This window comes from Mycteria americana, chromosome 13, assembly GCF_035582795.1.
Source record: "Mycteria americana isolate JAX WOST 10 ecotype Jacksonville Zoo and Gardens chromosome 13, USCA_MyAme_1.0, whole genome shotgun sequence".
Lineage (NCBI taxonomy): Eukaryota > Metazoa > Chordata > Aves > Ciconiiformes > Ciconiidae > Mycteria > Mycteria americana.
In genome coordinates, this window is record NC_134377.1 from 11,375,544 (window position 1) to 11,403,033 (window position 27,490).

The window sequence follows — 27,490 nt, forward strand, 5'->3', positions numbered from 1 at the left end:
ATAGAATAATTACCATTTTTTTTTATTCCTAACTACAAAGACTGTTACTTTCTCTGAACATTTATAATCATCTTAAAGAGTCATCGGTAGCTGTCAAATATGTGCATTGTCTCTGCCCAGAATTTCTTACGGATTTTTTAGAGGAACTTGCGTATGTACCGATCTAGAAGAAATAATTAATCCTTTTTTGTAAAATGCAATGAGTATAGCAGATGGGAAGTGATATTCACTTACAAACACTTACATGTCAGCAGCATCTTAACCTCAGCTGAGACTCTCTTTTTCCCACGACAGATAGAAAGGTGGACTGCTACCGTAGGGCCAGATCAGGCACCACATCCAAAAATTAAATTCCAGACTGGTCAGACTCAGACTGGGGAAGAACCATTTCGGTGATTTCAGTGTCTTTGTCTTCTGCCAATATTTTTATTTCTCGCAGTAAAAATATCCCTAGAGGAAAAGATCTCACTGCATGTAACTCTTTTTTTCTGTTGAGTCATTTGGTTTGTTTATGTATCCTATGTAGAGGTGTAGTTTTACAAAATGCCTTCTGCATGCAGGAAGAACTCCCATCTGAACAGATTCTCTACCTGAGCATCAGGGAAAGAAATAAATCTGTAGCCGATGACATTTCAAGGGCAAGGAAAACAACTGTTGAGAGGATAATTATCTGATTTGGTTCATGTTTATTTTTACTTGTATCTAGCAATCTGCTCTCCAACAGAAGATGCTTATTTGCAGAAGAGAAGACTGTCTCCTTTTTGGACTGATGCCCGATCTGGAGCGAAGGTGCCACTAAGGACAAGAGGTATGTCTTAAGCATGTATTAGCTAATGTAATAGGCACCTAGTGTTGTAAAGGCAATTGTATGTGTCATACATGTTAACTAGTTAAGGATAAATTCTTTATTTCTTCCCATCACACTACTTAACCACTAACCAACATAGGTTAAATCTGCCTTACACTCAGGAGTACATATTCCAAACTAAGATATTCCACATGTGGAATTTTAGAATTAATTATTCCCAAATAACTTGTGTAGAGAAGCTCTAGGGTACAGCTCGGTTAATTTATTTTACATATGCTTACTGCCAAGGGCTTTACATTTTCACAAGAAATCTTTTCCTTTCAGGACCTGGTTGGAGAAACTTTTCCAATCCTAGTATCCTGTAATGAAGGTCTGAATAACTCCAGGTTGCAAACTGAAGTAAAACAGGTTGTAGCAGATTGGTGAATAGGTTAAGAAGCAGAAAAGACCTGTTAATTTTTGCTGCAACTGAATCACTAAGAAAAACGCAAAAGGGAAAAATCAACTTGCACCTGCTTAAGCCTCAACCCTTATTTTTAGGTTATTTCTACTGCGGTGATTTTGTCTTGCAAACTCTTTCATGTAAGACATTAAATAATCTCGAGTTCCTGGTGTGCCAGCTAGTTACTGAATATAAACCTGAGTGTTCGCGTTCTCCAAGTCTTTGCCTCAGTAATATCTTTAAACATAATAGTCTCTGCCTGTTGGCTTGTTTTCTCATGGGGAGGGTGACAGAACATTTTGTGTTCTCTTATCTTCAATAGCAATGAAACAGGAGGAGCTCCACAATGCGAAACCAAATCTACTGCTATTAATACAACATCCCAGCCACAGAGAAGAGATTTGTTTATTTACCAAAGCTAGAGATGCCTCTCTCTGACCTTTCCAGAGCTTGTGTGCTTTAGCTGGGAATAGATTCCTCAGAACTGGGTGCTCTTTTTAAAAGTATACAGTAAAAAACATACACACATACCCCCGAAACAGAGCCCAGGCCATATCCCAAATTGCATGAAATGACACACAGCTTTGAATAGTTAGAGTAAGTCTAACTAGGGCACAGTCCATATTCAGTTTTGGTTACTTTGCTAGTGCACAAAGATCAGTCAGCTTTCCAAAGCCCACTTACCTTTCTTACTGCCACTCAGCGACACATTTAGCTGACTATAATCATAGATGGGCCCACTTTCTGTCTGAGACCTAACATCTGTTTGCAGCCTAAGAAGCCAGTTGGTACAGATTTTTTTCTTCCTTGCATGATTAAAAAATGCTTCAGACTGTAAGGTATTTGATTAAAAAAAAAAACCAACACAGAGATTGTCATCTTCTGGAATTCACCCTGCTTTACCTGTGCTTTAAACCAGTGAAGATCATTACATACACAAATCAAAATTTGTTTAATTATATTTTTCACAGTTTGTTGTATTTAGTGACCTGTCTGTACAAGTTAAAATAATATCTGCAAGAGTTAAATCTTGCATTAGCATTAAGGATTCGACCTGGTTTAACCTCATAGACTCACAATCCATTTTGTTAAGCTGGTACATCTCTAGTATAGAAAGAGCCTCAGAGTGCTTCAAGGCTAGCTTTGGTGATCCTTGTCGAACAATTTTAAATTTAAGTTCCTTAGCTGTCAGCTTGCCAGAAGCAGCTGCCCTGCAACACAGCTGGCAAGAATGAATGCGGGCTGGCTCCTCAACCACCTAGTTCTCTAGCTCGGCATATTAGTTCAAACCACCACTGATTTTGGTACCTGTTCGCGACTGTTTGATATTTTAGTCTAAGCAGACTATTAATGAATTACAGAAGCAGACCTGAGAGTAGGAACTGGAAACCAGGGAAGGAACTGGCCCTACATGTCCTGATTCCAAAGCAATAATCACTAAACAATATATAAAAGGAAAACAATAGTTATGCCATCTCCTCCTCCTCCTCCAACAGAGTTACAACAGAAAGCAGCACACAGTCCTCGGAAGACCCAGTCTTATCTGACAGCTGTCAGATAAGCTCTGAGCATGCTTGCTTAACTGAACCCTTCAAAGACCGAGGGTATAGCTGGCATTCTGAAATCTCAGTCTGGGTTTAAGGCACTGCAGTTCCCTGCTCCTGCTGTCCCTGCCCCTGTGCAGCTGTGCCATCCCTCCTTCATGTTGGCAGCAGTGCTCACGCAGCAGAATTGCAAGCCACATCACAGAGCTGGTCACCTGAAAAGTAATGCAGGGAAAAAAAGTTCAGACCGCCTCGTTCAGCATTCAGTTCACAGTGTGACTGACCTGTCTGTCAGCTGTACTGGTAAAATTGCTTGTAGGACTGAATGCTGAATCTACCTGGTTAAAATCAACTTTTTCTTCTCTGGATAACTTTCCAGTGCCTGTACCCATACAATGAGGGAGGATACATGGATGGAAACCAGCAGCAAGGTGTAAGGTGGGAGCACGACTTCTTTTGGCAGAAGTACCAGATTTGGGGCAGCTTAAGTTGTTTGTTGAACTATGTATTTTGTCAAAGTGTTGTTTTAATTATCATATTACTTATTGTTTTCTAGGCTTTACATACAGGGTCCTGTGGTTTGACAATGCCAATCACCTGTAGAATTAGAAATAAAAGCCAAGAGTCCAAAATAACTGTCTTTTCTCTGTAACCATCAGGCCATATTATCTATAAATAAAGTCTCCCAAATATTATTCTCAACCATACAGCAGCTTGGAAGGCCAAAAAACTGTCTTTCATTACTCTAGAAACTACTTCACACTTTTGAAGGAACTGGTTTAGCAGTGATGCATCCCCTCATGCTCTGACCAACTTCACACTTCATTTTTTGTCCAAATCTAAGTAACAGGCTTTGGGGACCTTGTCTGTATTCCTTCCTACTCAAGTCTGTTCCCATCTGCCTGATCCCCTCAGTGACTTTATAATACTTCTTTTGTGTCACCAGAACTACTGCTGCCTCCCAGTTAAACTTCCCACACTGGTCTCTAAAACTGCACTCCCTGCTTTTGCATGTTCAGTTTCTTTATCTGCAAGTGCATGAATAAGGGGTTGTTTGTAGGCACAAAATTTACTATGACCATTTTTACAATTTGGGTTCAGGCAGAGAACTCTGTACACATAGCAAAGCTCTGCCTCCATGGAAAATTGCCAAAAAGCATCTGATCCGAGTAATTAGGGGAAGATTTTGTGAGGAACCTGTGGAAAGAGGTCCCTCACCCTGCCTGATTCGCAGCTGGGGTTTCTCCCTGGCAGTTGAGACCGGTGATGTGAGAGGTTAGCCGAGAGTGGGAGCAGATTCCTGTGGGGCTTCACCAGCCAAATTCCTATCTAGCAAAAGGTTGCTACAGCAACTCTGAGCCTCCCGAGATACAGAAATTATTGTAATGGCTGCTGAAATGCCTCCCTACTGCTCTGAGACAGGATACGGAAAATCCTTCCCTTTGATACAGAACAGTTACCCACTGCCACACTTTTTACATCAGCTCTATACAAGCACCAGGTTTCCTGAACTTGCTCAGGAACTGATGGCTACCTTTCCCTCCAAAGCAAGATGCAGTTCCTCATTTGCATGTAACGCAAACGTAGAAATAATAAACCTAAACACCACACAACAAGGACTACAGTTCCAACACTTTTTTCCCATGGAGACAGTAAGAGAAAAAACAAATAATGTGACAAAAGTTAATATACTACCAAGTGGGCTGAACAGAATATAGAAACCTGTACAAAACCAAAGTATGTATTTGCCAGATGAGAGAGTGTGGTTTTCAAAACCGACATAGATACGAAAAAACATAAACAAAGCAAAACGGGACAAAAACCCTCATAGCTTCTCAATGACTGTCCAGTAGGTTTTTGGCTGCCTCCAGCCTGCGCATGTTTTCCTCTGGCATTTGGCCCGCTCACAGGTCGTTCAGTCCAGTGGACTATGTAATAAATACCAGACAGAGATGATGCTTTAGACAGAACGGGAACACTTGTGACCTAAACAGGTCCTGAATCTAGAATGGGGTGGACTGAGGATAATCAGGGCATAGAAACAGCAAATATCAGTGTACACCATGTACACCATGGAAAAACTTTCTCAAAATTGCTCCCATTTCCTTCCTTTTCACTTTTCAGCAACCCAGTTTGCTCTAGAAGCCAAAGATGAAAACAGCAGAGTCAATTATCTGAAGCAGTACCTGTGCTTACCTGAAATAACTGGATTACTTTTAAAATTATTTCTTTAAAAAAGAAGTCACAACTTTTGAACAGCTGCTCAATTTAAACCTGAGCTTTGCATTTTGGCCACAACAAAAAGGACCAAATTCCTCTGGGTATAAATCCAGTAAAATTGATACAGTTACCTCCTGGCTAAATTTGGCCCAACACACCTAGAACATCCTTTGGGATTGTTCAATTCAAAATATTGCACTAATCCAATCTCCTGCAGTTGCCAAATGCTGTAATGTTTGGTGTCAGCATGCAGCATTTTAGATTTTTTGACACGAGCTTGGTCTCTTGTTAATAGAGTATTTCATTGGCTTCTTACCTTTCGCCAGGTCTGTGAGCTTTTGGATTAACTCTGAAAAGCTTGAGAAAAAACTATTCTTTCAGTATGTCAAAATATCTTCCTCAAGTCAGAGAAAAAAATTTTTTTTTTACTTCCCTCAATTTAGTGTTTACTACGAAGATGATTCTCAGAGATCTAGAAGAGCATGTAATATTTAAAACAAAACATTTGTTAACTAAGGATTTCCTGGATTTTTCTGCTTTCTTATTTATACTATGTCCTGGACCTTGTGAAATCACTGTTTAACTTCCAGTATTATTTATGGAAGCCAGCCTCTTGCTATTTCCAGATCTTACAGAGAACTGTTAGTTTGCAGTTTCAGTATCAGGTACATAGTTCTGGCTTAAATTAATCAACTAAAAAGTAACATACAGTAAGTACTTAAACCTCTCACACCCTATCTGAATCTTCACAGGCAGGATCTTTTTCTACTTCTAAGCTATCTTAGAGTCAGGTTCCTGAGTCCTGAAATATCCTCCTCTGTGACAATTTTGAATTCGGGACTGCCCAGCCTTTTCAGTGCAGCAGAGGTGAATACTAGTTTTGGGGCATTTCTGTTGTGCACAGAAAGAGATTTGAAATATTACCCTCTCAGCTATCAATACAAAAGACTAAATGCCTAAGCATGGAAATAGATTTTAGGAAATGAACAATTTTTATGAGGCTTTGCATGCTGCCACTATTGATCAAAACTCTTCAATCCACAATAGAAAGAAGTAGACAAGGAATAATGATTTAGCACACTGGATCCAACTTCTATGCTGTTGGTGTGACTACTCTGACTTACAACCATGGTGAAAAAATCAGCTTAAAGTGTAACCCTCCTCAGCATATGGGCCCTGGATTTGCATGCTGTAGTATTATGTGCTACCATTCACAGCTGCATAAACTAAGTGCAAAGTAGTTTAAAAATGTTAGCAAATCAGAAATCAACATTTTACATTAATTTTGCATGAGTAGAAATGACCACGCATATGGTACAAGGCAGTACAGAATCAGGTCAATGAAGTTTACGTGACTGCTGTCTAAGCAAGGTTGTTAATGGTTGCACAATACAGAGCATTAATGAATAGAAAAGGATGAGAGAGAGCAATAATAAGTAACTTATTTAAAACTCTGTTCAGGTGCTCCCTTACCTTACAGTCCTCTTGTCTGACACCTACAGCTTTATGTCACATGACAGAAGACACACGGCATCATTGCTCAGACTTCAACATCACACCAACATCAGTTATAGTCACTCAGGAGTCTCCTAGGATGATAGATAAAGGTTACAATCTGATGATGACCCATCTGGATGTTAGTAGGATGGAATATCATAATTTTCAGATGCTTTTTGGAAAACTTGGGGAAATAAATACATCCCCAAAGTCTTTATTTAAAAGAGAAAGTATTAAGACTGCAAAATCAAGCACGCACCAAAATTAGAAAATTTCAGGGTTAGAAAAAGAAGCCAGGAATCATGTAATTAAAGATTACTTTAGGGCATATACATGGAAAGGCAACCTTTATTCTGGCATTTTCTAACTTCAATGTGCTTGCAATTATTCATATTTTGGCAAAGATTTTGTATATGTAAAATGTATATATTATATATAGAACTGAATTAATCTCTGATATATTTTTGCCTCATAAATACAGTTTCCTGTTTCCATGCTAGAATCTACAGCATTAACGTATTCAGATGCCAGTTGCTGGATGTATTCGCTTCTTGATAATCCAAAGGCTGAGCCTGGACGTGCTCAGCCTCTCCAAATTTCAGCCTTATCTAGCATTTTTTCTAAGCCACCCAGATAAATTATCTCAATGTCCTGAGGTAAAGTAATTCTCTTGTCCAGGGGCTCTGGATTGCTCCAATTTTTTTTTCTTCATCTGCCACACAATTATGAGCTCAAGCGTTAAGACTGATGAACAGAAAATTTTTCTCTATTTCCCTAATTTAATTTTTCAAAAATGTGTAATGCTGTACCAAGAATTTCTAAATAAATGAAGTAGCTTTAAAAACACTGCTTTAGCAAGAGCATGGCAAATTTATTTCTGTGTGCAACAAGCCACATAAAGACAAACACAGTGAATCTGAAAATAATCTTCATGTAGAATTAGAAAAGTGGAAGAAAGACTGGAGAAGGAGACCCACTGATTCATGTTCTTGCAAATCATATAAGAATGTGACATATTCATTTGCACTTCAACAGATTATTTCGTTCTCCAGAAGAAAGCAAAAAAAAGTTTCCTATAAATTTTTTCCCATAAATTTTTGAAAAATCGTTTAAGTTAATAAATTATAAAAGAAAAAAGAACATATTTAACTTCTATTGCATTCAAATTTTGAATTATACACATGGTGCATTTCCATTCATGTCCTCTTTCTATAATAAAATGTTCTGCAGAAGCAGCAAAACTGCTCTGTGTTGCTCTGTTACTGTTCATTATCTCAAAGCCCTGTAAGTGGAAGTAAGTTTCTCTGTGTATTATGCAAACGCTTCAGTCACATTTAATTCAGTGAAAACTGAGGCACACAGAGTCAGGCATTGAGGCTTCTGTTAAATCTGAGAGCAGAGCACAGAGCCTTCAGTATTCCATCTGCACCCCCATGCCTTAACCTTCTTCCTTCTTTCCCGCATATGTACACTTTCAGGAAAAAAAAAAGGCAGGCAATGCACTAAGCATCCTCTGACATGCTTAGAGAACTAATGTGTCCACAGACCACAGAAAACTTATATTCAAGATGCCAAGAACACTAAACATGTTAGGATCAGGAAATCCTGATTGCCTCCATTGAGACGTTAATGAAAGATAATTGTGTATATTTGCTGTTTGTTACTCAAATAGCACTTCCTTATGACAATATGCATTACTTAATCTGCAAAGGTCAATGAATTACTCTTTAGTTCCTTCCAAATGCCGGTGCAATGAACTTTGCCATTTTTAATACAGATTTCTCAGCAAAGAACTGGTGGTACAGGTTTGAGGCTTAGAATGCCTCTCAACCTGAAAACACCTTTCATCACAATGTATTTCTAACACTACCCATATAGCTTTATAACTGTTAGACCTAAGCAGAGACTTCCCTGTAGCATTCAGTCACAATTTGCACAGAACCTAGCACAAGCTAAGCACATAAGGAATTCAGTTATCGATTTTTTTGAATCCTCTTGCAATATAAATGATTAGCCAATGTATTGAACCTGAAACACAAATGCAAAGAGATTTAGGAAAACTGAGATATGCTATCATCTGAAGTGTGACCCTGGTTAACAGCAGTTCGGATGAGCAACTTACTCTGCATTGTCAATTGCATCACTTAAAAAAAGAGGACCTAAGGTGGAAATATTGCAAGTCAACAGCTTGTAAAAATTACATAAATGCACAGAGAATGGTATGAATGAACACAGTCCTAATCCTCTGAGCTAAACTACACAGCTGCTGACTCCCTTTTTCACCCATGTGGTGCTCCACTGAAACCAGGCATGTTTGTATGGATATTCAACACAGCCTACAGGTTTGGGGGCTATATTCTGAACCAGTGCGGATAGTTTGAATAGCACTAGAAATCTCCATGCAGAACCAGGACAGCAGGGTTTAACTTAGCAGGTAGTGGAATGCACAAGCACAGCACAGAGACAAGACTGGGGAATTAGGCTGCTGGCAAGTAGCAGCTGAAAGCTGATTGAATACAACAGATTGGGCTTTCATACTGGACAGATAGGCAGCAGCTATTTAAATGGAGTATTAACAGTTTTGCTCTTAATTATTTCCAAACCTTCCAGCTAATGCAAACTCATGTATTTTGGCCTCAATTACAAAGACATGTATTTTGGCCTCAATTAATTATTTGCTGTTTCTGTATGAATCCAGTTAAAAGAAAGCTGAATGGTTTGTTGAGAATTTTTCCCTCTTTAAAATCATTCTTGTAAGTGCTTCACTTCTTTCTTCAAACAGCTGTCATGTAAGTAACTGAATAGATACCTCACAAAAATGTTCATTTTCTCCATTTCAAGTGGAATTTCTTTCTGAAATGACACTGCCCTGCAAGCCAACAAATGGTCACCATTCTGGCCCAGTGGCAGGTGGAAGGCCATGAAACTCCAGAGCTAAAAGTGGAAACTTTATGCCTTCAGAAAAGGGAGATTCCTATCTTGCCAGTTAGGTATCATTTACTTTTTGGTCTCGGAGGAACTGAGATTGTGGCATTTCTATGTATAGTACAGCTTTTTCCAGAATCTTCTGAAAGTATATTACTTCTAAGTTTTATCTCAGATACTTAGATAGTTAGTCATGTGAAAGGCACAACAGCTGGTTTACACCTCAAAGAATAAACAATTACTAATAAAAATGTCAAACCTCTCCCAAACACCTCTGAAATAAGAGAATGAGCTTCCAAAATATGTTTCAGCAGACTGTTTTAATGCAGTTACTTCCAAAAGAGAGCACTTGAGCTTTGTTTTCATAGCTGTATTTTCCATACATCCTCCTTGATACTCTTTGTATAAAGTACCTGGGATCTCTCATCAATACTAATCCAACGTGGATCCAGGGTAGATACACAATAGAACTTGTAACAAATGGGACAGAATGTACTATATGACATTTATTCAGCTTGTGAGAGGACAGACACGTAAAGGTTATAGCAGCATAAAGTAAAAAAGGTTCATGTAGACAACACATGATCTAGCATAAAGACTGCTGACTGGAACAAAGCCAACCCATCAAAAAATCTGATACATATTTTTACTTTCACGGTGAATTTATAGCCTGAGATTTTTATATTCCCTTCATTAAAAAAACTCCTTCAATGTCTGCTTTTTATTTCATATACTCAGGAAAGGAAGAATGTCCTCTCACCAAACTGAAGTGAGAATGAATTTAACTGAGCCTCCTTCCTAATCAGAATAATTGAATTGATTCTTCTTTGAGCCAAAACAGCAAAAAAAGTAAACTACTGGTACTGCTTCGGTTTACCATGCTCTTCAGGCCTCTATTTTGGATGCTTCAGAAGGAATTAAAATGTACAGAAACAGTAATGACAATCTTGTATGTGTCAGCCAGGATCAAACAAAAGGATTAACTGGAATGTCATGGTTTCAGATGGCGACCGTAGCTTTTCAAGCAAAAATTGTACATGTATAGGAGGTAAGGGATTTAATAAAAAAGTTGGACATAGCATTTAGCAACAGTTGGGATGAGTTGCATACATCCCTAGCCACATGGAAAGATACAGGTCTTTCTCATCAGCCAAGATGTCTGTACAGAAAGAAGAAACATAGGAGCAATAGAAGAAGTTAATGGCTCCAGCACATCATATTCAGCACAGAATTGCTATGAAATGCACAATTTTAATATTTGGAGGCCTTAAGGTGTCACAATGTAGAACCACCTTAAACTTGTCTCAACATACAAGGATATTGAATGCTCCAAGTTTTCTTACGGATGATGAGCAGCCACAGACTTTGACAGAATACATGCCCAATTACCATGGCTTGGTGAGCATGGAAAAAAGCGATACTTGCCTTTAAAGGTCAGTCTAAGCAGTGGAGGTCTTCCAGCTTTGCAAAGCAACATGGAGTTCTGCACAGCAAACATGAATTAGCAAATTTGCTTATCCCTTCCTACAGTTGTCATAAACAGGTACTACATTAATACAGGCCAGAAATAATTCATGTCTTTACCATTCTCAATGAGATTTTCATTCGCCTTTCTTGGTCTTTTTTGTGGCATTTGAAATGTGAAAACTCTTGTATGTGCAAGGTAATCAAGACCACATTTGGGAATGGTACATGAACTCAACATACTGCCCCGAGGCTTAGGCCTGAAGGAATTTCAACTGTGCAGAGATGGAATATGCGAAGACAGAAATACGAGGAACATGGTGACATTGCTAACTGTGAGAATCAATGGGCATTATTGGATTGATAAAAACAGCATGGGGAGGCAGAGGTGCATGTAAAATGATATGATTTGGAATTATAGTTCTTCACACACCTTTTGCACAGGTATAAAGAGCTACACAAGCATTGTTCTAGTTCAGTGCTGCCATAAACTCCCCAGATGAAGGCAGCACCAACCAGTACAGCTGAGCCAATGTGGGGCAGCAACAATGCTTGCTGTATTCTTTCAGTGACCGCTGCAAAATTTCTGGCTAAATTATTCCTGGAGTACCTGGTGCTCCTCCCCCACCTCCTGCATGGCTGATTGAAGCTACAACCTGGCCCTAATTTTGCAGCTAGTCTCAACAGGTACGGTAAACAGTCCAAAGCATTCCTGGCACAGTGGAGCAGACGTGAGCGAGAACTGTCTTTTAGCAGTTGCTATCCAAAAGAGACAGAATATATTTTCCAGTTATGAATTCGGGATAAAAGTTATGAACTCCAGATAGACAGTTTGTACTGTACCTTCCATTTCAGCTACAGATGTGAAACAGATTCTTGAATTTGCAGTCAGAACAAGGTAGGACAATGTCTGCTAATGCTTTTGCTTTCTGTTTGCAGACACTGGAAAAGAAAACCTGTTTTCTCCACAGTGGAGCGAGTTTTTATCCAAGCTTCATTTCACTACTCCATGGAAGGCAACATTACACAAATGTGTCCAAAAAGCACAATTTGGTACTGTATGTTTTTCACATTTTCTGTGCTATAAACAAGAAAATTAGATTATTTCATTTTTCATTTTATTTAACCATCCTCTCATACCTCCTATTTATCTGTTTGTCTGCATATCACTATATTGTCTTTGAATGGTGTTGCTAAATGCCATTATTTTTATTGTACAAATAGGGCACAGAGAGACAAAATGCTTATCCATGTGGGCCAGTGTTAGAGTTAGAACTGTGGGTTTTTTAATTCTAATCCACTGTTCGTTAACAGAAAATTCAGAATCTTCATCTACTATGCACTTGAATCTAAAACATTATTTTGCCCAGTTCAAAGCTACTGTATTATGTCTCCAGCTGGCTTTTTCTTAGAGCTATACAGCTGGAGTACAAAAGTGTTCTGAAATGTCCCAACTGAATTTCAAATGAATATCAGAAATAGGCAAGGATATACATGATACATGCAGAATATGTATCTAGGGAAATCACAGAAGATCTAGTTTCCACTAGTTGGTTATACATAAATTATTTAGGCAATCTTAGTAGGCCTGTTGATTAGCTAGAGGCAAAGATATCTATTTTAGGTGTACTTAGGGTCAGGATTAACTCATGAAACTTGGATGGCATTGCCCACGAAACAGCTAGAATCATTTCAGCAACCTCATTCAAAAATTAGGTAGTATCCTTTTTTAATCACTTTTTAATTATTTTATTTTTTATTTTTTTAGTTTTCCTTAACAAAGAGGACAAGATTTTTGAAAATCATGTGATAAATGTCTTACAAAACTACACTAGAAACTATTTAGGGTGACTGGAGAAGAAACAGGACTGGGAGCCAGGAGACTATTTCTATTTCTAGTTCTGCCATAGACTGTGTGACTATGACTTTGAACCTCAGCTCCCATTTTTGTGAAACGGGGATGATAATACTTACTGTTCTCTCAGGGATATTGTATAATATAATTTTCATTAAGGTTTATGAAATGCTTGAGATCCTTGATTAGAAGAAGTTGCAAATGCAAATTATTAATCAAGTAATAGTAATCACAGTATCAGCACTACTATTATTATTATTAATAATAATAATAATAATAATAGTTAATGTTATTAATATTAAATTATAAGCTCGATAGCATTGCCCTCATAAAAAGCCCAACCTGCACATAGCAGGAAGATCATTGTAGCACACTTCTAGGAACAAGAATGCTGCCAGCATAGTTTCAACATGGGAATAGAAAAGAATTCTTGAAGTTCTCCATCTGAGCAATTGTAGGTGGTAAAAATTAGTATCTTTTGAATAATGCTTTGTGACATAGGAGCAGAAGCAGCTTTAAGAGCTTAACAGTATTTTTAAAATATGACTCAGGAGAGGTTTTCTCTTTCTAACAGAACCGGGGGAAAAAAAACCCAACACCCAGGAGTCAAACAATCTTTTAGAAACCCAGAACCTTTAAATAGAACAAGTATTGTAGGTCAGGATAATATGAGTTCACATGCAACACCATTGACATGTAAGAAATCTATGCATAAACAACAGAGAAAACCAGATCTCTCATATTGGAAGCCTTGAGCTCTGGCAGATTAATTGTAAGAATTTTTGTTTTCTGAGTGACCAAAAACTACCACGGGTAATTTGGGAGGTTAAAGCCCCTTCGAAAATCTATCATTTTTGTGAAATACCTATATAGATTGCATTGAATGGTAGAAATGAGGTGAGGCAGTGGAAACATGGAAGATCAATATTTATTCCACTGAAGAAAAATGTGTTCAGATTTGGTTAGAGTCATATTAATAAAGAATGAAGGCAGTCTAGCAGTTTCTCTTTTCCTCCTGAGCAGCCCATGTTAGGAAGCAGGTGTGAAGACCTTAAGAAAGTAGGGGAAGGTGACAGACACAGTGTAATTGCACCCATTAATCCTACCACAGAAATATTGCCTTTTAAAAAACAAAACCCATGTGGATTATGGGTTACACAGATTTCTGATGGTTCAGACTGGAAGAATTTAACTGGAAAACCAAACAAAGCATTTGGTTTCAATCCCTCATTTTGTCTTATTTCATGAGAGAAAAAAATTCAACATAAAAGAATTTTATATTAAATATAATTTTAGAAATTGTATTTAACCAATAAAAGAGCTTGTTTGATGGTATACGATAATTTTATCAATGTCTGAAAACTGAAGTGTGTTACTTCACTCTGTTACTAATAACTATCTATGAGTTCGGAGGAAATCCTCCACAAGAAACACAGAAAGTAACTTCAGCTTGTGTCATATCACAAAATGTCACAAGTCTAATAAAAGTGGTAGTCATGTGCCATTAGTCCCAAACAATGGCTGAAAATGAAGTAATCTCCATGACTAAGAAAAGCTTTTCAATCTTATATTATTGCTACTCACCTACATGGAGGGCATCTGGATGTCTTCCTTTCAATCTTGAAAAGTCAGAGAGAGTGCAACATTTAATTGTGATTCAGTAAATATATGAAATGACAGACATCCGTTGCATGGTGGAACTGTTGATGGTACAGTACTATAATACTGAAAGAAAGGCAATATATATTGTTTATACCACCTTGATTACAGCCTCTGATAGGGTCAAGAGATGAAAACGAAAAAAAATTTTAAAACCAAGTAATTCCGATAGTTCACTTGAACCAAAGAGTCTTACCATACAAAGCCTGAGTAAATAGAAAGTGAAAATATAAAAAAATGGCATCACTGAGCTACATTCTGGTTGTCATTGCTGCTCACAGATGAATATAAACACCAATATGTACAGACTAATATAAACATATGAAAAGTGTAGCTGTTTGTGTACTTTTCTTGTCCATCCTTTCCTTCATCCATCCTATCACAGACAGGATCATGCAAAGCACTGTGGATGAGTACTCTGCACTCTGTTTTGCTTTCAGTGTACAGGACTTTAGTTCTGCCCCCATAAATATCTATGAAGCAGGAAAGGAATTTGAATTTATAGTGCCCCTAGAGATGGATACAATGGTACTATTAATCTACAGTAATTATTGCCCTACCTTGTAGCTGGTAGTTTCTAGGACTTGTCATTAGCCTGCTAAGCACCAGGCTAGCTCACTTGAACTTGACTAATATAAAACAATGTGCATTGCATGTTGAAGAGAGTGCAAGGTAAACTCTAAATTCCATGTTAGCATTTCTGTTCCTAATATATTCAAGAATCACAAAAAGAAGCCATTCAAAATAATTAACTGAAGTTTTAACTGTGTTGTATGTTTATCTCTCCAGCTTGGAATTGGTACTGTTCTCCTGAATGCCAGAGACCATAGACTGGTAGCTTCAAAACTGAAGCAAATTATTTGCTCAGGAAGTGGTGGCCCATGTCCTACAGCAAAGTAATTCAATTTTCATTGCACTATTAAGTTCTACAGGGAAGTACTAGTATGATCACAGCTATGACATCCCAATTAGCCATCAACTTGTTACAGATATAAAATGTAGGGCAATTTTCTAACACCTTACAAACAACAAACTCTGCCATTTTATAAATATTGTGCCTGGCCACACAGCCCCCTGCAAGCTTGGTAGTATCCCTAGCCTCTTCTACAGAGAGCAAAATTGAGATCCAGAAGCACACAAGGGATATTTACACAGGAAAAAATGGCAGCTAGCTGCCAAATTAATCAGAATTAGACCTTAATTAGATGGAAAATTCAGGTCAGGATGAGATAAGAATTCAAATCTCGTGGGCACCAACCAGTGCTTTATTTCTAAAGTTGTTGTGCATTTTTAAGATAGCAGTCAAGCTGATTTCCCTTTAAGAGAAATGACTTGGCCATCAAATAAGGATAAATTATTTTTTCAGATATGCATGATGGATCTTGGTTCTGATATAATGTTGCTCTCTCCCATACTTCTAGATCTCCTATTGACGTCAGCATGGGATAGCCAGAAAGATTTTTCCAAACAGGGAAATGGAGATTATTGTGACAAATATTCTAATGGAGTCTTCGGTGACAAACCAAGTGACTATCAATAGGATACAGAAATAAAAGAAGGAATCTACCAAGCCAAACTGTGATCTCTTATAGTTACTTTCACTGAGATCAGAATCTGTCTCGCTGTCTCTTTTACACTACCAAGGCAGCAAGCAGCTGCTTTGTGCAGGAACAGTGATCCGGTTCTAGAAATCTCCCAGCAGCAACACTATCCTTTGTATTCACAGTCTCTCGGTCTCTGTGGAAGTCAATTTCTACATGCTGCTGATACAGGAATACACATTGCCTAGGAATAAAAATTATTCAGAATAAACTCAGATTATCTTAATTATCAAAATTCAAACTCCTATTTTATCACTGATTTTTCTACTGGGTTTGTGTAACTGTTTCATCTCAGTATTTTTTGCATTTTGCTGTTTAAGCTATAAGCTTCTTAAAGGGGGAGAGGGGAAAAAAACCCTTGACATAATACCATGAAATCAAAGAGCAAGCTGACTGGAAAAAACAGTTACTATATTTAAACTGCATTATCCTATGACAGAACTGCAGTTTTAAAACCTTTCTGCTTTGATACAGCACTTTTGCAGTATTTTAATATGTCTTAGTAGATTTCAAGTGGCTGAAACATTTTAATAACCGTAATTTGAGGAATAAAATAGTACCATAGGAGGCAGAAACAAAGCCCCCATTTGTCACGCATGAAGACTTGTATTTGAAATCAGCTGGGGTAATAAGAGCAATGAGTTTGGTGGTCTCAACCTAAGCCCCATTAGGCAATTAGCCAGTCCGCAAAAATCATGACATAATTTGGCACAGTTATGCAGAATAGTATAACTTTGCCTATGTCCACAGAAAAGAGATTCAGGCCTGAAATAAGAAGGCTATTGCAGGTCAGCATTCAGGTGTATTGGCTCAACAAACTGGCATTTTGTGTAGCGCCCTTCTGTGCTGCGTTTAGCTCCAGTAAAAACTATTAATCTTCTGCGAAAATTGAGCTACAAAACATATGGTTTTGTGTACAGCAGGAGACAATTCACATTATGATCAGTAACTCTACTGTGAATCTGCTTTGCAGCAATAGGTGACTTAATGTTATTGCAATTTGAAGGAAAGCATCCTGCAGTCCTCTCTCAGGCCAAATTCCCATTTACTTCAATTAGTGAGCATTACAGGAACCATTTTAACGCTGCTGCCTGATGTGTTGGCTGCTTCTTCTAATATATTACAATGAAAAAAGATAGTAGGCCAAATGTATGAATGGTATACTTCCATTATGTGAATGGAATTTCATCAAGGCCAAGGCTGGCCCATTTTGTCATGTTTCTTTCCAAGGTACCTCTCTAAGGGGTCCCACTCTAAAAACAAACTGCAACTTCACTTTGCAGCAGCAAAATAAATTGGTGTCCTTCTTCCTTAAAGATGGAGAATGTAAAGCTATTTGCACCTGCTGGAAGTATTAATTGCCTGGAAGCTTTCATGGGATCACATTGCTTAAGGCAGAGCTGAGCTGCCGTCATTCTGATTGGGGTCAAGATAACCATCTTCTTTAAAAGACAAGACAAATTTCATAGGAAACCTTATGAATCCTTGCACAGCAATAGGAAATAACACTGATTTCAATTCACAATTCTAAATTTGTATGATATCAAGTGATGCCAAAATTAGCAGATACTGCTTCTGCTGCAGTATCTACATGGGTATTTGTAATTCATTCTGCACTATGCTGTCTAGACGAAGCATTGTATCTGCAAATGTTTTTCAAATGTGCAGCTGTCAGAAGATCTTTAATGATTTGGAGGGTATCTCCTGCAAAGAAATCCTCACTGGTCAGCTAGCATGGGTCTTGCACATCTGTGGAAAGACAGGGAAGCAATCGTGAAGGAAATGCAGTTTATTCTGCTCTGGAAGAGAAAGGCCTGTAGAACAGTCCTTAATTCAGTCATTCTTCTCTCAAAATTCACTGAGCCATAACAGAACACAGGACAGAAATAAACACAGGCAGAAGACTATGCTTTCAGGTTCTTTCTAGATTTTATGTAGGGTCTATGTTCAAAAGATGGGAAAAAAGGGGAAGAATCAAGTCCTCTGTTCTTAATGGATGAGAGACAAACAATGGAAGTGGAGTTGTCAAACTGTAGCTGAACTAGTGAGTCCCAGAGAGTGCCAGGAGTTCCCCAGGATTCGCTAGAATGCAAACTCTGTTTGCTTTCCTAGCAGCATTTCCACCTGTTAACAAGTTAAGACTGAAAGGACACCATATCTACTTTATTATACACTCTGCCAAGCTCTAATTGCACATGCCATGGCTCTGGTATGCTTAAAATAATTTTCCATAAGCCTTTTTGGAAACAGGCACAAAAAGGAAACCAACAATGACATACAAAGTCTATCACAGGGAGAAATAACTATGAAATATGACCCAGGTTTCTTTCTAGTATCAGTTTGTTTTGAAAATTGCTACTGATGCTTAACTGTATTGCTCTTTTATAACATTTAAAAATACTTCAAAATAGTAAGAAAATGAAATGCAGGACTTTCAGGTCCTTTACAGGTGCTCTTGTATATGAAGGCTAGTAAAATATGCTTATGTGTAAAAACATTGCTGTGGTAAATGTATTTTTACAAAAAACTTACATATAATGCAGGCTGTGTTAACGTGGTAGAAGGGAAGAAGCTACTCATATAGACGTACTGTGCTGTTAGTGAAATATGTTAATTCAAGTAGCTGGCATTATTCTGTAGATAATGATTGTGGAAATTATGTATTTTTTAATGTTGCATATGCATGTAATATGGGGACTGACATTGAGACTAGCATGCAGAGGTGTCTGAAGGCAGAAGTGCATATGTACATACTCGTGTGTTAGAGGAGACTGAAAACTTCAGTGTGGGTTAGGTGGCCTGTGACAGGCATTGATCAGCAGTTTTGTTGGCATTGAGTGCATACTTTTGAAGACATATTGTTTTGTGAAAGTATTAATTTCAGATGCATGTGCACCTTGTGACTGCAGTTATGTTTTGGGGATGATGGGATCATGTGTTCATACAATATCAAGAAAAGTATTAAAACTAGGTAAGAAACTTACAGTAAACTGTATAAACTATATAAAACTGTCATATTGACATTCTTTATCTCTGTAACAGTTAGGGTATGTCTATGTATGTGCAGTGTGAGGTAGTGGTATGAGAACCAACATAACTGTATTCAAGCAACATTTGTTCATGCTGATTAATCCTGCAAGCAAGATAAAATTAATACAGGCAAGGCATGGAATAAGTAATTGTCATACCCGAACCAGATCATCAGATCCAACTCGTGAATTTTTATTCAGAACTGCCCTGTCATGTGCAGACAGGCTGTCAAGTTATCCTTATCTGGACATTGGCGAGTTAGAGCAATCTTTTAGGGGCAGCTGTACTTCTGCTAGAAAGGATATAGGGCCACACATACCCTAGAACATTTTAATTTTGTATTGGCTGTCCCCTCTCCTTACTCCTTTTGCTAATACAGAGGTAAGGCTAAGATATTTTCCTTCCAGATCAGACATAGTTTCTCATAGCGTGGTACTGCGCGCGGTTTGTAACACTGATGGATATGCAGATTGTATGTAGGATCTGCATTTATGTAAGCCAGCACACATGTAGAGATCAGCTTTTATATTTGCACACGCATATACAAGAACATCACTTGGCACCAAGTGTTTTTAAGGGAAGGTATTTATATTGTGTACTGAATTGCTTGCTATGTGTTGTGCATGTATTGCAGGTGTCATTAATGTTGGTTGGTGCTGGTCTCTCTGTATTGTCTCCATTGAAGTTTCTGTGAATTATTGGGTAGGATGGCTGTACCAGTCAGTTTTCTGTGTTCTATATTGGTTTGTGAGTCTGTGTCAGTTACTGAGATACTGTGCTGAGGAAAGCTGGTATCTCACACCACACACGCTGCTGAAATCACACTGTGCAGTTTATACCTCCTTACGTTATCTCTGGGCAAGCCAGGGCTGAGCGTGCGTGTCACTGTTATGCTGGCGGGGCAGGGTGCGACGGCTGCAATGGGAATCAGGGAAGTTGTGCAAAAGACGTTGCTCGGTGTCAGCGCAGGCCGCGGAGCAGGGGCAGGACCTCTGGGGAACGAACCCCTTCAGTGCTAGCATGGAGGCGCACAGCCCTCACTTCTCTCCTCTGGCGCGATCCTGGCTGGATGAGGCTCCTGTCACGACAGAGGCAGGGGCAGCCACACACTCACCCTTTGGCTGGATGAGGCGCCTGTCACGACAGAGGTGTGGGCAGCCACACACTCACCCTTTGGCTGGATAAGGCTCCTGTCACGACAGAATCGAGGGCAGCCCCCACAGGCAGGCCGATGCTCCTGTCACGATATGCGCCGGGGCAGCTCCGCGCCAAACCTCTGCCCTGAGGCCCTTATCGCGACAGGGCGCACTCCGGGCGGCGGGCAGCTCCCCTCAGTCGGCGCGCGCTGCCGCCAGGGCAGCCCCGCTCCCCCTCAGCCACCAGGCGCGGGTTGAGGCCGGGACAGAGGGCGGCCGCGGCGGTTCACGCCGGGGCAGGGGGGCGGGAAAGCGGCCACCCCACCTGCGGGCCTCTCCCACGGCGGAGCGGAAGCGCTCCCGCCGCCGCATGAGGCCTGCATCACCCGCCTCCGCCTCCTCCTCCTCCTCCTCCTCCTCCGAGCCGAGGGCGGGCGGCCGCGCTGCGCAGGGCCGCGCCAGGCGCCGCTGCCACCGCCTCAGCGCCGCGGGCGGGGCCGCGCCTTCCCCCCGCCCCGCGCCGCGCGCCCCGCCAATGAGCGGCGTCCACATGCCGCGGCGGCGAGAGGGGCCCGGGCGGCCCAGCTCCCATAAGTTACATTAGAGCAGCCGCCGCCGGTGCGCGACCGGAGCGAGCGGGAGCACAGCGGCGAGGCCGGGCGCGGGGGGGGCGGGCGAGCCCAAGCCGTGACGGCGACAGCGGCCTGGGCCGGCGAGGGGAGGATCGGGCTGCTGGGCGGGGGGGAGCGATTCCGACCCTTCCCGGCGGAGGCGAAGCGGGCAGCGGGGCAACTGCGCCTTTTTCTTCCCCCCCGCTTCTGGAGGCGAGCGGGGTGAGGCGTGCCGTTATCGCCCTCTGCGGGGGCGGCTCGGAGCCTGGTGAGGCGAACGGAGAGGCCGCTCGGCCACCTGGACGCGGCCCATCCCCGCGCAAGCACCCGCCGAGCCCCACGCACGCCCTCCCGCGCCCCTGAGGCGACAGCGGCTTCGGGGATTCGCGCCTCTCTCCTCCTTCTCCTCAGCCGCCCGCCCGGGGCCGGGGCGCGCCTGGAGCCCCGCTCATCCCCGCCGGAGAGGCGGCTCGGCTCCCTCCGGGGGCGTGTGGGGTGGGAGGGGGGCGGGGGCTTTTTTTTCCGGCGGCTTTCCCTTCTTTTTTCTGTTTTATTTTTAATTTTTTTTTCTGCCTCCTGCCTCCTTCGGGAAGAGTGAGGCGCTGAGGTGGGCTCGGGGGCTCCTCTCTGTTGCGGGAGAGGGTCTATGGTGATAGCACGGGGGCGGTGTGGGAGAGAGCGAGGGGCTGAGGAGGGGGCTCGCCGCCGCGCCCGCCGCCGCTGAGGAGGAGGAAGAGGCGAGGCACCATTTGCTGCTCCCTGCCCCAGCCATGGAGAACGCGCACACAAAGACTGTGGAGGAAGTTTTGGCTTATTTCGGCGTCAACGAAAGCACCGGGCTCAGCCTAGAGCAAGTCAAGAAGCTGAAGGAGAAATGGGGCTCCAACGGTAGGTGAACCGGCCCCACGCCGCCCGCCTCCCTCCACCGCGGGGATGCTGTCGCTGGCACTCGTCGTCTTCCCCCCCTCCCCCGCTCCCTTTTCCACCCCATTTTCTTTTTCGCTCATCCTTCTCGGGGCCCTGTTTCAAGGCCTGTCGTGTGTGTATTTGCAAAGCCGGCATCTCTTACAGGACCCGGAATAGGAGCGAGGGAGAGAAGATGGCTGACTTGAACTCCACCTCGTGGGTTTCTTTCATACCCCAAGCTCACAGGGCTGCTTTGGGAAGGAGGATGTCACCTCCGTTTCCTTTCACCTTAACGGTGGGAAATCTTTTTCCATTCTGAAATGAAGCGCTGTGGGTTTTTTTTTTTGTCCGTCTTGACCTTCATTTTTCCCTGCTTTTCAGTGCCTTTCTGTCCCTTATTTTACATTCTTCTCTCGAGTCGGGGCACAGAATTCAGCCGATAAGGTGTTTCTTTTTTTTAATCCTTATTGCTTGGCCTTCCTAGTCCCTTTTGAACTCCCATGCAGTTGTGTAAAAATGAAAAGCTGTGAGAAGATTATACGGTGGGGTTTGGTTTTTTTTTTTAGCTTTAACACTGCTTTTCTGCCTCTTGAATTACTAAATCTAGTTGTGGGGAAATAAAAGGGAGAGCAGAAATAAGAAAATATCCTTAAAACGTAGGAAAGAATTTGAAATATTTTGAACCAAGTTTGGTGGTTTGGGTTTTTTAAGTGAATGTGGAGGAAAACCTTTGTCAGAAAGCGTCTGAAAAGCATTTTGAGCCTCTCTGACCCTTTGTGTGCAGCAACAGCAGAAGTCCCACAGCTGGCTGGAGTGATGACTTGGCTGAATCGTAACCCTTAGCACGTTCCGGCTAACCTGTATGTGTCTTAAAATACAAAACTATCGGGCCTATTCAGTTGCTCTGACAAAAAGAGCCACCTTAATGGGGCTTTCAGTATGTCTGTCAAATCCAACCCAGTTGAGTGTGTAACTCATGAATAATATCTGGTGGATGCCATATAATGCTCTAATGTGTTTCCTCAATGATTTCTTTTCTTTGACATGCTTCCTGGAAAAATCTTCCACTGACAGAGTTACCGGCTGAGGAAGGTAAGCATGTTCACGAAATCTAATTCTTGTTGATAATTCATCTTTTTTTTTTTTTTCATGTGCTAAATGGCTTTGTTTACATATTGCAGGAAAAACCTTACTTGAGCTTGTGATTGAACAATTTGAAGACTTACTAGTTAGAATTTTATTGCTGGCAGCTTGCATATCTTTTGTAAGTATGAATCTTTTTCTTAATTTCATAGGCTTCTGTATCGCAGAATGACAGATGTTCCAGGATATAGGAACTGTACATACTGAAGTTATTCTGTTTCTCAAAAGGTAGAAGTATAAGTTGTGAAGTAAATTGCTATCTCTTAAATTAGTTGCCTTGTGAAGAGGTTTCTGTATGCTAGAAAGCAAAATTTGAGGGAATCTTTCATTGCATGAGTCATAAGTACGTAAGTACACTAGGCAGGTATTTTTAAAAGTGCTTCTCATTCAACCCAGTTTGCCTATTTGAGGTGGGATTTCCCAATGCTTTTGTTGGCTTTGAAAACTAACCTTGAGTAAGTAAGTGTTTAACTGGACGTTCTTCTTGCCTTTGAGTTAATCGTTATCGAGCTCAATGTATAATCATTGGAAGACATTTTTGGATGCAATGCAGACTGTAAATAGAATTTACATGGCGAATATTCCAGTTGCCTTCCCTTCCTGATAATAGCAAGGTGACAGTTGTTGCTTTTGACAGTGACAAGAATGATGACGGCTGTGATGGCACCATTGTTGACCAAATTTGGTAACTGACCTTTGGATAGTCTAGTCATTAAATGGACATCTTGCTTTGCATACAGGATTAAAAGAACAAGAACACTTTTTAACTTTTTTTTTTTTAAAGCATGTTTAGGCAATCTTTCTACATAATGTGTAAAGGGTATGTGTTTGCTGAAAAACTGGAAAACTGAGTAAAGGCAAAGTATAGAAGGAAGATGAAAGCTGTATGTCTTGGGGAGCTGGACAACAGAAACAAAAGTGTGCAGAATATTAAACTGTTTAGGTAGGAGTAAAAGTCTGTAGTAGACTTTGCCCTGGAGTTGTAATTAACTACTTTAAAAAAATCAATGCTGCAGCTCTTGGGGGGAGTGGAAATTGTGATGACTCTTTAGCTAAGGGCAAGCTAATTAGGATGAGCAGAGGAGAATGTACTCTGAAGCTGTTCTGTTTAATGGGGGAAGGGTTGCACTGTTGTGGCTGCTGCAGTATATATACTGTGTTGCTGATCCTCCACCAAGAGAGGTTTCAGGCATCCCTGCGCTGACACCTTTCAAAGCGCTTTGGGTTTTGGTATGCATATACCATTACCAGCTGAGCAATGATTGGTGGCATTGATCTTGACCACGGAGACAAACGTGCCTTACTCACTCCTCTGTTTCCTGGGAAGGAAATCAGGCTGGCTATAGAAGATTGAATAAACAGGTCATTCAAAAGCTTTTTTTCTCTTCTTTCCCATTTTCCCCTCCCAGAGGGTGAGAATGGGATGTATTTTTGTTCCTGAAAAGTCAGGAATGTTTCTCATCTCATGAGATAAATGACAGTACAGAAGTTTGTTAGCCTTTCATGCCAAGGTACACTATTTGTTTTTATTATAACGAAGTAAGTGAAAAATCAAATTCAGCAAACTTTAAGCTTTTATTGCTGAATCTGAGTAAGCGTGATACCAGACTGACAGAGGTCATATAACAAACACTGCCAAGCCCTCTTTGAAAACTTGATTAGTAACTGAATTCAGTTTCTTTTTTCAGTATGCTTAATTTTCCTGTCTAATTAAGAGGAGACTGTAGTCTAATGGAGTGTGGGATAGATCTAGGTTCTCTGCTTCTGTGCAGCTGGCATGGTGTATGACCTTGGGGTACTGCTCTGCCTTTTCTGTCTCCTATTTAAGAGTTATGGATACCCACTATAAATTGATGTTAGTAGTAAAGATTTTATCTTTTTGATGAAATGTGAAAGAAAAAACTAGAATTTATTATAATTTTGGTACTTTTTAAAAGCACTTCCCCTTTCTGTTTGTTTCTGCCTTTTTCCCTGCTCAGGTGATCGTCTGTTGTCTGTTTTTCTTAGGTTTTAACACTCTTCTTTATGAAAGCGTATTAGAGACTTCTGTAGTAGCTATAAAGAACTGTTGAGTATGTTGATATAAAGACTGTATTGCTGCAAAAATTGGATGTAATTAATGTCACCTAAATTCTGGTGTTCCTGAAAACGTTTGAATAGAGTATGTAGCTGGGTTAGGCTTGTAGACACTAACTGTTCCTTGAGAACACTTGAAAATATTACATTAAAAACTGGAATTATACGTAATGCTGAGATTACAAATTATGCTAAGTCATCTTCCGATAGAACAACTTAACACTAGAGCTTAACTTCAGTGCGTTTATTATGCTATGTCTTACAAGCCTTAGATATTCAGTTTTTCCATTCATACTGTTGCAAGGCGTGCAAAACTCCCAGTACAGTAGAGATCTTGAAATGGATAATTAGACTTAAAATGGAGTCAGTTAAATTTGCGTTGGTTTTGGATATTGAGTAATACCGTTGAGAGCTGCTCTTTAATGAGTCAAGACTTCTGGCTTTCTTGGGGGCAGTGTCAGATCCCACAGAATCATACTGTGGAACTCAGGGAAGTGCTGATTCTCACTTCAGTGACTGCTTTTTACTATGATTTATTGTTTGATAGACTGTAAACTGCAGCACTTGAGTAGAAAGTAGGACACTGTATAGCGTACCAATAGAAAGTAAGGTTGGATAATGGCTCCTGTTTGAAATAATTTTCAGCTGAAGACTTGGAGGCCTGGTGTATTTGTCAAGATGCTCAAATAAATAGTTTCCTTTGAATGACAAGGGATGGGAAAAGGTGGCTTACGAACAAATGACCCCAGAAGCCCCCAAGTCTTTTGAGTTACTAGTGGGGGGGCTGAGTGTTGGAATTGGGCATGAATATATAGCACTGACTTAATTTTTTTTAAGGGTGGTTTTTTTTTTAGCGTGTCACTGAAAACTTACTCTAATTTGAATTTGGTTTTTCTGACAATCGAATAGAGTATGTACTTTGTGCTAGTGGTAGCAGATCTATGTGTGCTTTCAGGAAAGGCATAGGTGCTGTTAGGGCAGTGAATGTAGCAGTGTTCTTTACCAGCTGTACATTGTCAACTTAAAAAAAACACGTTGAAGATTCAGGTATGAGAGAGGATCTTGAGGTGTATAGATTATTGCTTTGTGTCATGGAAGCTTTTCTGGTAATTGTGTTGTGATCATAAATCACATTAGATTCTTACCGTTATGACTGACTGCAGAGAAACAGCCATCTTTAACATTGATTTTTTTTTTTTTTTTTTTTTTTTTTGCATCTTCTAACATCAGATTTTTGTGCAGAAACATCCCCTTTTACATACAATGTAAACTTCTGTGTTCAAAGTGCCTTTTGTGTCCTCTACTCCCACACTCCCTGTCAGGTATGTGTCAGGAAAGTAAATCAGACTAACAGCTGAATCTGTGTCACCCTGGCTGATTGTAGGGGTCATATGTTGCCTGTTGGCTGTAGATAGTGTCCTACATTCCAAGTCAGAACTGCTGTTACAGATGTGCCTAGTTAGTAACAGCTTAAATTCTTACACTGTTGTTTCTTCAGTATTTTTCTTGGCCTTAAGTATGGCTTTTGAAGAGAAACGATACAAATAATTTCTGATGATGAGTAAATGGATCTATGCATAGGCTTGGGCCTTGTCTTGGTGTTGTGTGGAATCTGTGAAGCCTATGCAGAAATAAACCTGTAGAGTGTATCTCAGCAGTTCGAGGGCCTTCATAGCTCAACTTTCTAGGTGCAAGTAAGAGGATATTTAATTTTCCATGAACTATGGCTTTTACTTCTTGCTACTTCTGGAGCATCTACTCAAATCAACAGTATTTACGTAAAAGAACAGCTTGTTTTGCTGTGTAAATGACAAGTTGCAAGATGTTACCTGTGTATCTGATGTAGAATAATTCTTTGGTAAAGCGTATATACTTTAAACAGTGATATATGCTTAACCATGCAGTCTTATCTCTGCGTCACACTTACAGTGAATTTTCTTCTACAATATGCAGCATAAACTATAAACTCTACCAAAACCTTAAGTATTAAAAAGGTAGTTAAATACAGCATCCTAAGAGCATTCCTCCTTTCTTTTCTTTTTTCTTTCCCCTCAATTATTTCTTTGATTTCTCAGCTGACTTAGAAGTGAATGTTCTGGGAATGTTTTCTACTAGCGGATATCCATGTTTAGATTAAAACAATATATTGTGATTTAGTCCAGAGATTATTATAACCTGTAATTTAACATGTGTACAGCCAAATCTGTGTTAAAAGGTGTACAAAGCTACTCTTGGAGTAAGATGTGTCAGTAAAAATGTTGCAGGCTTTGCCCAGAAATCACCCCAAAAGCTACCTGTTAAGGTCACTAGGAGGGAGCGTGTGGCACAAGATAAGGATTGCTGTAGTACATTACACTGGCATGCTTTTAGCTAAACTCGGATTGCTCAATAGCACCCGAGATACCAACTGATGGTTAGGGGTGAATAAACTGTGAGAAGCAATTGTGATTCCATTTTACTTTGTAGTAATTAAACTGTTCTATATATCTTTATTTTTTTCCTTATTGCTATACTAATCACAGGAATGTGTTTGTTTTCAGAAATATGGAGTAGCATATCTGATGGGTGCTTAC

The 27,490-nt window shown here is 40.3% G+C and overlaps 1 protein-coding gene and 2 long non-coding RNA genes across 5 annotated transcripts in view; 2 read left to right on the plus strand and 1 right to left on the minus strand.

The window, feature by feature from the left end:
• The window catches only part of LOC142416405 (uncharacterized), a 31,847-nt gene extending 11,199 nt beyond the window's left edge, over positions 1-20,648 (minus strand). For all 3 annotated transcript variants that reach the window (XR_012777714.1, XR_012777715.1, XR_012777713.1), the window contains exons 1-4: positions 20,216-20,648; positions 16,011-16,199; positions 14,340-14,480; positions 6,488-6,603 (exon numbers count right to left, since the gene is read on the minus strand). This is a non-coding gene — a long non-coding RNA (uncharacterized LOC142416405). The remainder of the gene's footprint in view (positions 1-6,487; positions 6,604-14,339; positions 14,481-16,010; positions 16,200-20,215) is intronic.
• LOC142416407 (uncharacterized) lies at positions 717-16,039 on the plus strand. The gene is made up of 4 exons (XR_012777717.1): positions 717-808; positions 9,353-11,235; positions 11,840-11,953; positions 15,836-16,039. It is a non-coding gene; the product is annotated as an uncharacterized LOC142416407 (long non-coding RNA).
• Positions 20,649-20,788: 140 nt separating the features above from the next.
• The window catches only part of ATP2A2 (ATPase sarcoplasmic/endoplasmic reticulum Ca2+ transporting 2), a 44,441-nt gene continuing 37,739 nt past the window's right edge, over positions 20,789-27,490 (plus strand). Inside the window, exons 1-3 of the mRNA XM_075515902.1 lie at positions 20,789-21,680; positions 22,773-22,790; positions 22,880-22,962. Of these exons, the coding sequence (XP_075372017.1) occupies positions 21,563-21,680; positions 22,773-22,790; positions 22,880-22,962 (219 nt within the window). The 5' untranslated portion in view covers positions 20,789-21,562. The remainder of the gene's footprint in view (positions 21,681-22,772; positions 22,791-22,879; positions 22,963-27,490) is intronic.